The sequence below is a fragment of the Canis aureus genome, chromosome 27 (genome assembly GCF_053574225.1).
Source record: "Canis aureus isolate CA01 chromosome 27, VMU_Caureus_v.1.0, whole genome shotgun sequence".
NCBI classification, from domain to species: Eukaryota; Metazoa; Chordata; class Mammalia; order Carnivora; family Canidae; genus Canis; species Canis aureus.
The window spans coordinates 21,344,160-21,356,705 of NC_135637.1; the positions used below are offsets into that span (position 1 = coordinate 21,344,160).

Consider the following 12,546-nt stretch of genomic DNA (forward strand, 5'->3'; position numbering starts at 1 on the left):
CCAGGGGAATGAACAACTGGGATTCAGAAGCTTACATGTTTATTGCAAACTCTGAGGAGCTACCCCAATACAGTATGGCAAGGCAAGACGGACACCAAATATTTCAGTCTGTGTCTTGCTCTCAGGAGCAGACTTGATATGCCTCTGCTTGGATTTGCATCTCTATGGCACTTCCCCTCTCCCCAGCCTTACATTTCCAGATCTGGGGTCAGTGACTTCCTTGTAGAGGCTGATGTCCAGGTAGTAGCCCGACTCATTGGTGATGAACAGGCGGATGGGAACAGCCCTGCCAGTGGTGGTCTGGCGGATGTTGATCTTGACCTCAGCCTGCAGCACGCGGAGTTTCCACAGCCGGCTGCCATAGCGCATAACCATGGAACGCACGGACTCTTCAATCTGCCCCAAATCACAGCAATTCCCATCTCAAGGTTAGTTCCATAAAAAACTTGTAATAAATAATTCTAGCACTGACAATAAGCAAATGATGACATCCACTGAATGCAAAATACCCAGGACATAGTACGTATCCAACAACTATTAGCCAATAATAACCACAGGTGCCATGCTAAGCATGTCAAGAGCATTATCTCATTTCATCCTCATAATTACTCAGAGAGGCTGGCATTTTTATACTCCAGTGACAGATGAGGAAACGGAGGCTGGTAAGCAACAGAGCTAGTATGCCTACATGACATCATCTTTATCTCCACCACGTAGCTCAAGGGTTTGCATTTTTCTCTTCTGGGAACCATGTGGGTTGGTGGAGCTGGGACATCAGCACAGGTCCTCTGCACCCCACAGATGCCAAGCTGATGACCCAGGACTTCTTTCATCCCAGAATCACCAGTATCAACTCTGTCCGCTCATGAAGAACCAGCCATGGAAGAATGGTTCTTTTTCCCTTTTCCTTCCACATACGGTCCCCAAAAAAGCTGGGAATAAGGGACAAAATTTTGTCTTGCAAGACACTTTGGACATTTGTGCCATCCTAAAAGTGGAGCGTGCTGCCTATAGGGTGACCATCAGAACAGGGGTGATCCTAAGGGTGGTGGCAAAAATGTGGTCCTGGAATTAAATGATAGAAGGTTGTCCACCCACAACAATTGAGGCTCAAATACACACATACGTGTCCTGGAACTTAGGTCTCGCATGCAAGGAGACAAGACCCCAAAGCAGCAAGGCACAAAGTGCCATAGGCCCCTGGGAAAGCTGAACCCAGAGCATCCCCAGAGGCAAGACCTTAAGAGGGTCCATGATGACGGTGGGCACGAAGTTCAGGAAGATGTGGTTGCAGTCTGTACGCACGGTAGTGTTGTTGAACGCCACTTCCAGCTCATCCATGGCTTCCAGGAGCAGACGCTCACCCTCGTTCTGCAAGTACTCGAAGGAAGCTTCCTGCCAAAGTCAGGGAGATGGATGCAAGAGCGAGGGGCACAAGGCTGGAAACGGAGCCTCACACAGAAGGGAGCAGAAAGCATTGCCCCATCTCCAAAATTGTGCCAGGTGAGAAGGGCAGAGCCCTGCCTCTGAAGGTAAAAGCGTGTCAAAGGCTATCCAGCATATTCACCATGTCTTTTATTTTCTGTATTGTGATGCTCTGACAACGAGGCCATACTGACGCTGGAGGGACTACCCCTTCCAGGGTGGCCAACTTCTAGAGATGGTAAATGACTCCCCTCTAGGCATGCTTTTCAAATGCCAACCAGGAAATCCAGAGCACATACCTCCTCTTCTTTGGGCTCTCATATTCCAGGTCACTATCCACCTGCCCTAATCACCCCAGGCCCAGGGTGCACAACTAGAGACAGCCCCTTGGCTCAAGAACCTACTGAAATTATTTAGGTGAGCCAATCCCAAGCCTGTCTATCCTGCCTCACTGGTTGTTCCTTCCCGCAGAAACCACAACACTCTTACACACATTTCCCTTTCTTCCCCTGCCTCCCACCAACCCTGGTGCTTCCCTATACGGTGCCCCACAGTATGATGTGCCCCCTCCTCTTGGGATCTGAGAGTGACAATCTTTTCAGGGGCAACTGTTTCCTGATCTGTTGTCCTTACTGTTCCTGAAAATAACAAAACTTATTAAAATATCTAGTTGAATGAGGTAGCAAAAAAACTGATGTTAGCTTAACATCCACCAGGAGAGGATTCGGAAAACGAAACAAAACAAAACAAAACAAAACAAAACCCCAAACCATTACATACACAGTACATCCAAGAAAGGACAAAGCATGAGGTAGACCATCTTCATTAATATGGAAGATGAGGTGTACAAGGAACTGACCAGTAAAATCATGTCCAATTGGTTTGTCCACCCTGAGCTCCCATCTGTAGCATTACACCTGCAACTCCTTGTACACAATCATACCTAGAAAGGGTCACCAACAGGGCTGACCCCTGCTGAGTGGTGGGATTCTGGGTCTTTCTCCTGATTTTTAAAGATTTTATTTATTTATTCATGAGAGACACACACACACACAGAGGCAGAGACATAGGCAGAGGGAGAAGCAGGCTCCCTGTGGGGAGCCCGATGCAAGACTCGATCCTGGACTCTGGGATCATGCCCTGAGCTGAAGGCAGACACACAACCACTGAGCCACCCAGGCATCCCCCTCCTTAATTTTTAAAAGTAGTTTTCAGTATTGTTTGAAAAGTTCACAGTACAATCATAAATCACTTGTCTGAATGCAAGAAACAATGAAAATGAAACATGATAAGCAACTACAAGAAACTCCTTTAATAAACCAGTATCTTTCTACCTTCTCAATTCCCTCTCAAGCAGACAGATCCATGTGACACAAGAAACATCCACGTGTGCTGCCAGCTGGGACACGCAAAGAAGCCACTTTGCTGTCCACTCCCACCATACTACCCAGACTGGAGCGTCCCAAGGGCATAGCTGTGTGTGCCCAGTGCACCCCGTGATCCCCAGCATAGAGCAGGGGCTCAGTGAAGGGAAAGCCAGCACACAAGTGACAAAGCTCAGATGGAGAAAGAAACAGTCCGTGGCATTTTACCTTTGTAACAAGGTCTGAGTGCCTGATGATGGCGCGGATAAAGAACCTGTGGTCTGTCACTTCTGCGCCTTCTTGCACTTTGGCAGCGCCCAGGTAAAGGTGCATCTTGTGGTTGGCACAGGGCACAGCAGTCAGATCAAAGTTGCGCATCCGGCTGAGCTCCAGCTGGAAAGCCAGGGCAGGCTCCAGGTGTCGGTAAATGCGATCTTCTGCAAACTGGCCCAGCCAGAAAGCAAAGACAGACACACAGATAAGACACTGAATTTGACATGGGGGCCAAATGCCTGTTTGGTCCACACCCTGTCTTAGAGAACCCTGGTGTTTGTGGCTTTAGCACTCAGGGAGGTAGCCTTCATCACGTCACCTGTGAACAACCCCAGGGCTCAGAGATCGGGGGTTTGGGAAGGTCCAGAGGGGAGCTGCAAGCACCACCAGTCTTGCATGCTGGCACGAGCTTCTCAGCTCCTGGGTGAGCCTACCTAGTAGCCAGCACCTGCCAGCACAACTGGCCTCTGCTCTGCCACAACACAGAGTAACTCTCGAGAAGTCACTAATCCCAGTTTTATCTATGGAAACTGGTCCCCAAAGCAACAGACAGTGCTAGAGACTGAAGCAGAGAGAAAATGAAGACCCTAACAGAAGGATGGGTCTTAACTAGAAATGAAAGGTTTTAGATAAATTAAGCTACAAGATACTGAAGAGGATGGAGTCTTGAGTCTGTGTTGGGAATAGGCCCACCTGTTCTAAAATAGGGATCAGCAAAGCTTTTCTTAAAGGGCCAGAGAGGGAACGTGTGAGGCTGGTGAGCCACACAGTTGGTCACAGCCACGCCATCTCTGCCACTTGTATGAGAAAGCCGCAGCACACAATAGGAGATCAAGCAGGTGTGGCTGTGTTCCCATCAAACTCTGTTTATAAAAATAGGCAGCCGGCCGGCAAGAACATAAGAAGAAGATGTTGGGAGAGCCATCTGAGGACAAAATGATTCAGATGAGGGAGACACCGGAGTGAAGGCTGAAAGGATGGGAAGCATGGGGTCTGAGCTTCACAGGGAAACATAATCCCAGAGGAAGGCTGGAGACTACACAGAAGTTACATACATGTTCTAGAATACAAGGGTACCTTAAGGACTGGGGACTATTACTCTTCCTGAATATCAAAGAGAGGCAAGAACAGTATCAGTGCTTTATGTCATACCTCGTCTCTTGCTCTGAATGTGAAAAACTTGGGAAATTCTTTCTGTAAAAGAAATCCATACAAAAAACAATGAAATCAACCAAGATTCATTTAAATACTGATATATTTGTTAGTGAATTTTTCTTAACCATAATCCCATCTGCTTCTAGAATGAATTATTTGGAAAACCTTTTCTTTTTTTATTTTTTAAAAAATATTTTATTTATTTATTTAGAGAGAGAGACAAGCATGAGCAGGGGACGGGCAGAAGAAGAAACAGGCTCCCGGTGATCATGGAGCACAATATGGGGTTCAATCCCAGAACCCCGAGATCATGTTCTGAGCTGAAGGCAGACGCTTAACCAACTGAACCACCCAGGTGCCCCAAAACCTTCTTTTTTAGCAATAGCTCTCTTCCACCCCCATCTACAGAGTAAACATCAAATCAATGGCACTGAGTCTTTAGGAATGTTAAGGACTCACAGATGAACTGAGAATCACACTGACCTCTTGAGCAATCAGGAATGTGATTCTTCGGAGTCCATAATCCACAAGGATGTTTTTCTGCATTAAAAACCAAACACACACAAAAACAACAACAACAAAAAAAAACACACATAATGGAATAGTATTTAGCAATAAAAAGAAATGAAGTAGTAATACTAAGTTCCCACATGGATGAATCTTGAAAACATGATGCTGAGTCAAAGACACCAGTCACAAAAGACCTCATATTGCATGATTCCATTTATATGAAAACATCTAGAATAGGCAGATACACAAGAGACAGAAGATAGATTCATGGTTGCCTAGGGCAGGGGAGAGGGGGAGGTGTTGTGTTGAGGGAAAATGGGACATGATCGCTAACAGGTTTTCTTTTTGTAGGTGATGATGGTGAACATGTTCTAAAATGTATTTATCATAATGATGGTTACACACTGTATGAATAGATCAAAAAGCACTGAATTGTACATTTTCAATGGGGAGATGGTATAATATATGAATTTCATTTAATAAAGCTGTTATATTGGAAAATACATAAACATATATACATATATATATACATTTTTTAGCATTTCATGAAATCTTTAATAAAATTGAGGGAAGGTCACCATTATATTAAAAAAAAAAAAGACAAGCTGGGATGGCTTAGCTGGCTCAGTCAGTGGAGCATGCAAATCTTGTTCTTGGGGTTTGTGAGTTTGAGTCCCACACTGGGTGTAGAGATTATCTAAAAATGGAATCTTTAAAAAAAACATGAGTAAAAAAGCACCAAAAAAGTGCACACTATATGACTGTATTTATACAAAATTCGAGAATAGATGAGATTGTGTTGTTAAAACTCAGTAGTGGTCAATTATCTCTGGCAAGAAAGAGAGGAGAACATTCTTTTTTTTTTTTTTTTTTTTATCTGAATGCGGGTTACACTGGGGAATCCACTATGAAAAATCATCAGGTTATACTTTATGATTTGTACACATTTTCTATAGATTAAACTGCAATAGGAAAATACCCAAGAAAGGTACAAAACTGTTCTTAATTAATCCCTAAACAAAATAAACATTATCATATATCGTCTTATGGGAAAAGAAAAACCCAAAAGACAAAGAAATATGGTTATTGCCTAACTTGTCCATAAAGTTAAGGAAAATTATTAGGGGAAAGAGTAGTCTTAGTGCATTTCAGAAAGATATAAGTAGACAAACAAAATAATACTTAATGGAATATAAGTTGTAAAGAGAACAGGATAAATCACAAAATAAAGGGAGTTTTTATGTGGGAAAACCATCCTGTTAGGGGGAGCCTGAATCATTAGTTCTCAACTAAGGATGTGTGTTGAATGCATGCATGTGTGTGAGATTGCATATGTATGTGAGTGTGTATGTGGGAAAATACATACATAGGTATCTTATTAATGTAAAAGATTTAAAATACTATCTTAATATATAATATTAAAAGTCTTTTCTTTCCTCCAGCAGGTGTATATTCTTTTATGTCTCCTCTCTTTGGTATGTTATATATTATATACTCTTGTAGAGAGGCACATATGTTTAATCATTTCTAGCTCATGGATACCCTCCGAGGTTATTTAGAGAGTGACTTCTTCCCCTTTCACAGCCACAGGGAACCCATGGCACAGTCGTCCATGCTGTGAGGGGTCTTCCCTGCCCACACTTTCCCTAGGTAAGTCTGGCATCCCTCCCATTGCTCTCTCCAGGTAAGAAACACCAACCATCATGAGCATTGTTTGATTTGGTTAAATGGTAGGGTGAGCTCCAACAGCTCAAATGTTACCTTATCCATGCCATGGGATGCCAAGTATAAACCCAGTAAGGACATCACCTATGTCAAGAAGACACCGCTGGAGGGAAATATGCCAATATTTCATCTCAGGGCTAGATAGCAGGGCTGTGAGGAGTTTTTTCTCTTTCTCTTTTTAATATTTTATTTAAATATAATTTGCCAACATACAGTATAACATCCAGTGTGGGTTTTGTTTTATTTTATTTTTTTTATTTTTAAAGAATATTTTATTTATTTATTCATGAGAGAGAGAGAGAGAGAGAGAGAGACGCAGGCAGAGGGAGAAGCAGGCTCCATGCAGGGAGCCTGACGTGGGACTCGATCCCGGGTCTCCAGGATCAGGCCCTGGGCTGAAGGCGGCGCTAAACCGCTGAGCCACCCAGGCTGCCCAGTGTGGGTTTTGTTTTAAAACCTACTTTTCAGATTTGTCTGCACCTTAAAACATTTTCTACAGTGAACATTATTACATTGTTGATTAATCAAATCAAGTCTAAGTAAATCACAGACAATAATGTCCCTAAGCTTGTCCCTAACGCTTGTCCCTAAGCGTTACCCATGACTCAGCATCACTCACCCCCATCTCCTAACCCCAATCACCAGGCCAGGTCCTCTGAGGGATGCCAAGTCAGAGGAGGCATCCCTCCCACTTGGCTGATATGGCCAATGCAACAAAGTGCAGGTAAATAGACGAACAACAACTGAAAATGTCCAAGTGTTCTTCAAGTTCAGACCAACTCAGGAGAACTAACAGACAGACGGCATGCCTGGTGGACTTGATTGATTTAGGAGTTAGATATCTCAGCATCCCATTTTACAGAAGGGAAAACTAAGGATTAGAGAAATAAAGTAACCTGCCCAAGTACCTTCCTGCTGTTTTGACTACCTCCCCTGGTCAAGCTGCTCCACATCTGTTTGCACATTAAGTCCTTGAGCATATATCACAACTGTCCCTGCTGCCAGGGTGAGAATATATGCTGGCAACAGCCACATGTAATTTCTAAGAACAGCTCTTCACATAGATGGCTAGCAGTGTAAGCAATTCTTTAAAGGTTTTGAGTTTTCTGCATTATCTCAACAAAAACATTCCCTCCAAACTCTTCACTGAATGTGTCCTCCAAGTGGCATATACACTGCCTTATTTCATCATTCATTGCACAGGCAAAGTGGGTGTACAGTTGACCCTTGAACAATGTGAGGATTAGGGGTGCCCACCTCCTGCACAGCTAAAAATCCATGTATAACTTTTGACTCCCCAAGAACTTAACTATGAATATTCTACCATTGACCAGAAACCTTACCAGTAACATGAACAGTCAATGCTTTTTGCATTTTATATGTTTATACACCATAGTCTTACAATAAAGGAAGCCAATAAAAATGAAGTATTAAGAAAATTACAAGGAAGAGAAAATACACTTACAGGACTATACGTATTGGTCAGGAAAAAGTCTGCATATGAGTGCACCTGCATAGTTTAAACCATTTGTTCAAGGGTCAATTGTGTATGTGTATTTTTTTTTTTTTTTAGAGATATAATGGTAGAGGCGGGGAGAGGCAGAGAAGAGGGAGAATCTTAGGCAGGTTCCACATCCAGCCCAGAGCCCAGTGCAGAGCTCTATCTCACCACCCTGAGATCATGACTTGAGCCGAAATCAAGACTCATATGCTCAACCTAGTCACTCAGGCACACCTATACTTTGTCTTTTTAATTGTTACAACACTTGGGAAGAAAGAAATGTTGCCCCTGTATTACTGGGGGAGAAGCTAAGGCTCTACCGAGTTCAGCCACTTCCGCCCAAGGTTACCAGCTCCAAGGAATAGGGGAGACGAGGTCTGTGGCTCTGAAGTACACAGCAGGACTTAGGCACATGTGACACCTCTCCATCACAAGCCCCTCCTTCCTCCTTCAGTGACTCAGGACCAGAGGCATGCCCGGCATACCTTGGACTGCACAAATGTCCGGAAAATTGGAACCAGCAGCTCGTCTTCCAGGTGATCCGCGTACTGGAGGGCCACATTGAGGATGTGAATGGGCTCTTCTCGGAGGTTCTGGGAGAGCAAAACAAAGGCAGGTGGTGGAAGGACTCAGGGGCCCCAGCCTGTACCCTCCTCAGCATGCTCCCTGCTCTGACACTGACCTTGCTGTCTTCTTCAGAGTACAGGGAAGTACAGGCCTTGCTGAAGAGGGGAGCTTCCCTGGGCACATTGGCAAAGCAGGAGATGACTTCGTCAAAGTTCCTAGGGGCGCAGGGTGGAGAGGCAGGGATGAGGGGCTACTGCCCCGTGATGTCAAAGGTTAAGATTTATCTCCAGGCACATGGGAGACTTGGGTCTTCCCTCCTTCCCACCCACTGCTCTACAAGCTCATCTGATGCAGAGCTCACATGGTTCCTGACCAGGTCCAAGGCACTGCCTATGGGGTCTTTCCCAAAAGGGAAGAGGGAACCTATGTGATCTGAGATCATGAATAAAAGAAAGGGCGTCCAGCATGCTGGGGCATCAGCTGGACTCCCCCTGTTTCAGGCTGGGAGACCCTCACACCTCACCAACCCCAAATCAGCTAAGGCTGTTGTGAAGTTACAAGAGAATCCAAGCATGATGCACAGAGGAATAGGTTGGGGCAAAGGCCAGTAATGACAGGACTAATCACTGACATTGATTGACCATGTCATTTTTACTTTAACTACACTTTATTGTTGTTATTATTATTTTTTAAGTAGGCTCCTCACCCACCCAATGTGGGGCTTGAACCCATAATCCTGAGGTCAAGAATTGCCAACCAAGCACCCCTCCCTTCTTAAACTATATTTTGTTTTTTAAAAATCTTTTAAAAGATTTTATTTATTTGAGAGAGAGCAAGTGAGTGCACAAGCAGGAGCCCAGAACAGGGAGCCCTGTGTGACGGGGCTCAATCCCAGGACCTCCAGAATCATGACCTGAGCCAAATGCAGACACTTAACCAACTGAGCCACCCAGGTGCCCCAACTATATTTTAAATACAATATTTAATATATACTATCTCATTTAATTTTCCCAGTGATCCTATAAAGTAGATCCTTCTCTTATCCCCATCATAAAGATGGGAAAACAAAGGCACAGAGAGGTAAAATAATTTTCTCAAAGTCTCAGTGTGGAAGTGCACAGTCAGACAGTCTACACAAATGAACAAGTGGGGGCCAGGGAAAGCCTGCTTGGCCCCTCTGCTCAGGGTGTCTGAGAGACTGAGCCATTCTGGGTACCTTGTGAAGTCCTCAAATCTCCTGAAGGCGACCATGGCCCCCATCCGCTGGCACAGTGGGGAGAAGCCGCTGTCCATGAAGAGCTCGGTGCTGTGCCTGAGCAGGTCGGGGTTGGTGATGCTGATGGGCACAGCCATCCTATGGGGGGACCAGAAGAGGGGAACAAAGGAGCTACTTGAAGCTCTGGCCCCAAGCACTTGTTCCTGCCCTGGAAGTTTCAGTGAGCCAGACTAGCATTAGAGGCCTCCCCTTTAAGCAGGGCTTAAAATTTGGAGATGGAGGGGACTGGGATCTGGGGCTAAGAGTCTTGTCTGATTACTCAGGCCCTGGAACAGACTAGGAGTTCAGCAAGTGAGGGATGAATTAATGAATGAATGATGCATACATGCATGCACACAGACAAGTCCAGCCTCAACATGGTCCCAGGGAAATCCAAGATCAGGAACTTGACCTTAGAGAATGAACACAGTGCCAATTTCTCCTGGACAGCCCAGCCCTGGGTGGCTGGTGAAAAGGCAGACTTGGTTCTAGAGAGACATGCCAGGCCTCTGCTCCTCCAGTGCCTCTGCCTCCATCAAACCTGTCCTTGGGACAGGGTCAGAAACCAAAACTGGCCCCTCAGCCAGCAGCTCATCGGAGTTTAGCTGGTCCCTGCCTTCCAGGACTAGCTATTCACCAGCAGCAAGCACAAATGGATCCCCCAGAGCAATGACAATTGCGCCCTGGAGTCAAGTGAAGAAGGGAATGTTTATTAGATGGGGTACAGAAAAGTCAAAAGAGCAGGCCTGGGGCTACCCTCCTGAAAAGGCAACTTGCCTCCAAGGCTACCCTTTGGCTGATATCTGAGAACTTGGGGAGGAGGAGTCCCACCATTCCCTAAATGATAAGAGGCTCACTGTGCCCAAATTGTTTGTACCATGTGGTTTATGCCAACCACCTACTTTCCTTCTGGGGTCTGGGATTTGGGTACATGCTTGGCTGAGGACATCCACATGACCAGTTCCCCACAAAAATCCTGGGTGCTGAGTCTCTAACCAGATGCTGGACAGCACTGCACACAGGTCATCGTAGCTCACTGTCAGGGGGATGAAGTACATCCTATGTGACTCCCTTGGGGAGGACTCTTGAAAGCTTGTACCAGAGGATACCCCATGACCCTTTTCCTCTTGCTGACTGTGCTTTGTTTCATGTCCTTTCACTGTGACAAGTCACAGACAGGAGCATGATATATACTACTTAGCCCTGTAAACCTTCTTAGCAAATCCTCAAATCTGCTCTTGGGAGACCCCTGACCCAGGTGGGCAGTGGCCTCTATGCCTTCCTGTCCGGTACCCCTGAAATCACCATCCAGGCCCCCTGCTCCTGGACAGCTAAATGCAGAGTAGCAAACTGGCATGGCAGCAGAAGCTGAATTCAGCCCATGGACTGACTGTAGTCACTGCAGCATTTTTAATTCTCATACATTAATTACCTTATCACAGTGAAAAGTTGAAGAATTTCATTTTTTAAAAGATTTTATTTATTTATTTATTTGGGAGAGAGAGAGAGAGATCACAGAGGCAAAGGGAATAGCAGAGTCATCACTGAGTAGGGAGCCTGACATGGGGCTCGATCCCAGGACCCTGTGATCATGACCTGAGCTAAGACAGACACTTAACTAAGTCACCTAGGCGCCCCTCATTTTTTTATTTATTTATTTTTTTTTTATTTTTTTTTTCCCCTCATTTTTTTAAAATCTGGATGTCCTGCTTCTCTTGTGGAGGGGAAAAAGGGAGAGATTTGGTCTAGCTGGACCATGTTCCTGGAGCTAGAACAGCAGCCCCTCAGGTAGGGCCATACTCTCCAGGTCTTACCTCCTGGCCAGGCTCACAGAACTCTGGGTCTGCCCCTAAGTCCTGGCTGCGCCCTGCATGAAGCCCTGCTGGCCTCTGGTCTGACCTCCCCATCCTGGTCCTCCGAACTAATTCACTGTGTGTCTGGTTCTACAGCCAGGCCCTCCTGGGAGGTGAGACTTTACTCGCCATAGCCCTTCCCAGAGGCCCTGAAGAGCGGGGTTAGGGGCAGCTGCAGGCAGGGTCTACTCTGAAGACCCAGGCCTAGAGGAAGATTCTGGAGCTCCCAGCCAATAGCCACAGCAAGGACCTGAGACTGTCAGGGAATCCCACCAGGGCCCTCGGTGTCTGTGTTGGTCAAAATGGGACCCTGTGCCCACACTGACGGTCCCAACAAGTAACCCAAATATGTGTACAGGTTCCATCTAAGAAACGAGTTGTGACTGACCCACAGCATTTAGGAGAACCACCTTCTATCCTAACTGGGTTGAACTGCTAAGACAACAAAATAAAAAAAAATAAAAATAAATATAAAAAAAACCAGAATGCCTCCTCACGGGCAGTTTCAAAAGCCCTTACACCACACCTCCCACAGTTCCCAAATGATTCCAGGGCCACAAACACTTTGTTTCCTTTTCTCTCAAATGGACAAAATATCATGCTCTCTCTCTTTTTTAAATAAGAGTAAAAATAAATGATAAATACAAAAGGAGGTGCCTCATTGAGAAGCACTTCTTTTCTTCATCCATAGCCAAACAACACCCTTCTTCTTAAAAGCAACAGACAGAAAAACATATGCTTTCAAACCCCCAAGAGATCCTAATATTCCCTGCTTCAAGAAATCATGAATCCTGTTGCCCATAGAGACACAAGATCTGATTAATTCACGGCCCAAATCATGATGAAACTGTTCTAGCCACAAGCCAGGCCTGTGGGGACCCCCAGGAGAACTGGACCCAGAGGCATGGGGAAGAGGGA

At 45.4% G+C, this 12,546-nt stretch overlaps 1 protein-coding gene across 5 annotated transcripts in view; it reads right to left on the bottom strand.

Annotated features, from left to right (window-relative positions):
• ACACB (acetyl-CoA carboxylase beta) overlaps positions 1-12,546 on the bottom strand; it is a 130,318-nt gene that overhangs the window by 27,404 nt on the left and 90,368 nt on the right. For all 5 annotated transcript variants that reach the window (XM_077876025.1, XM_077876026.1, XM_077876027.1 and 2 more), the window contains 8 exons: positions 9,737-9,874; positions 8,636-8,735; positions 8,439-8,546; positions 4,701-4,757; positions 4,215-4,256; positions 3,018-3,233; positions 1,240-1,395; positions 193-396 (listed from right to left, as the gene is read on the bottom strand). In XM_077876025.1, coding sequence (XP_077732151.1) covers positions 193-396; positions 1,240-1,395; positions 3,018-3,233; positions 4,215-4,256; positions 4,701-4,757; positions 8,439-8,546; positions 8,636-8,735; positions 9,737-9,874 — 1,021 coding nt within the window. The remainder of the gene's footprint in view (positions 1-192; positions 397-1,239; positions 1,396-3,017; positions 3,234-4,214; positions 4,257-4,700; positions 4,758-8,438; positions 8,547-8,635; positions 8,736-9,736; positions 9,875-12,546) is intronic.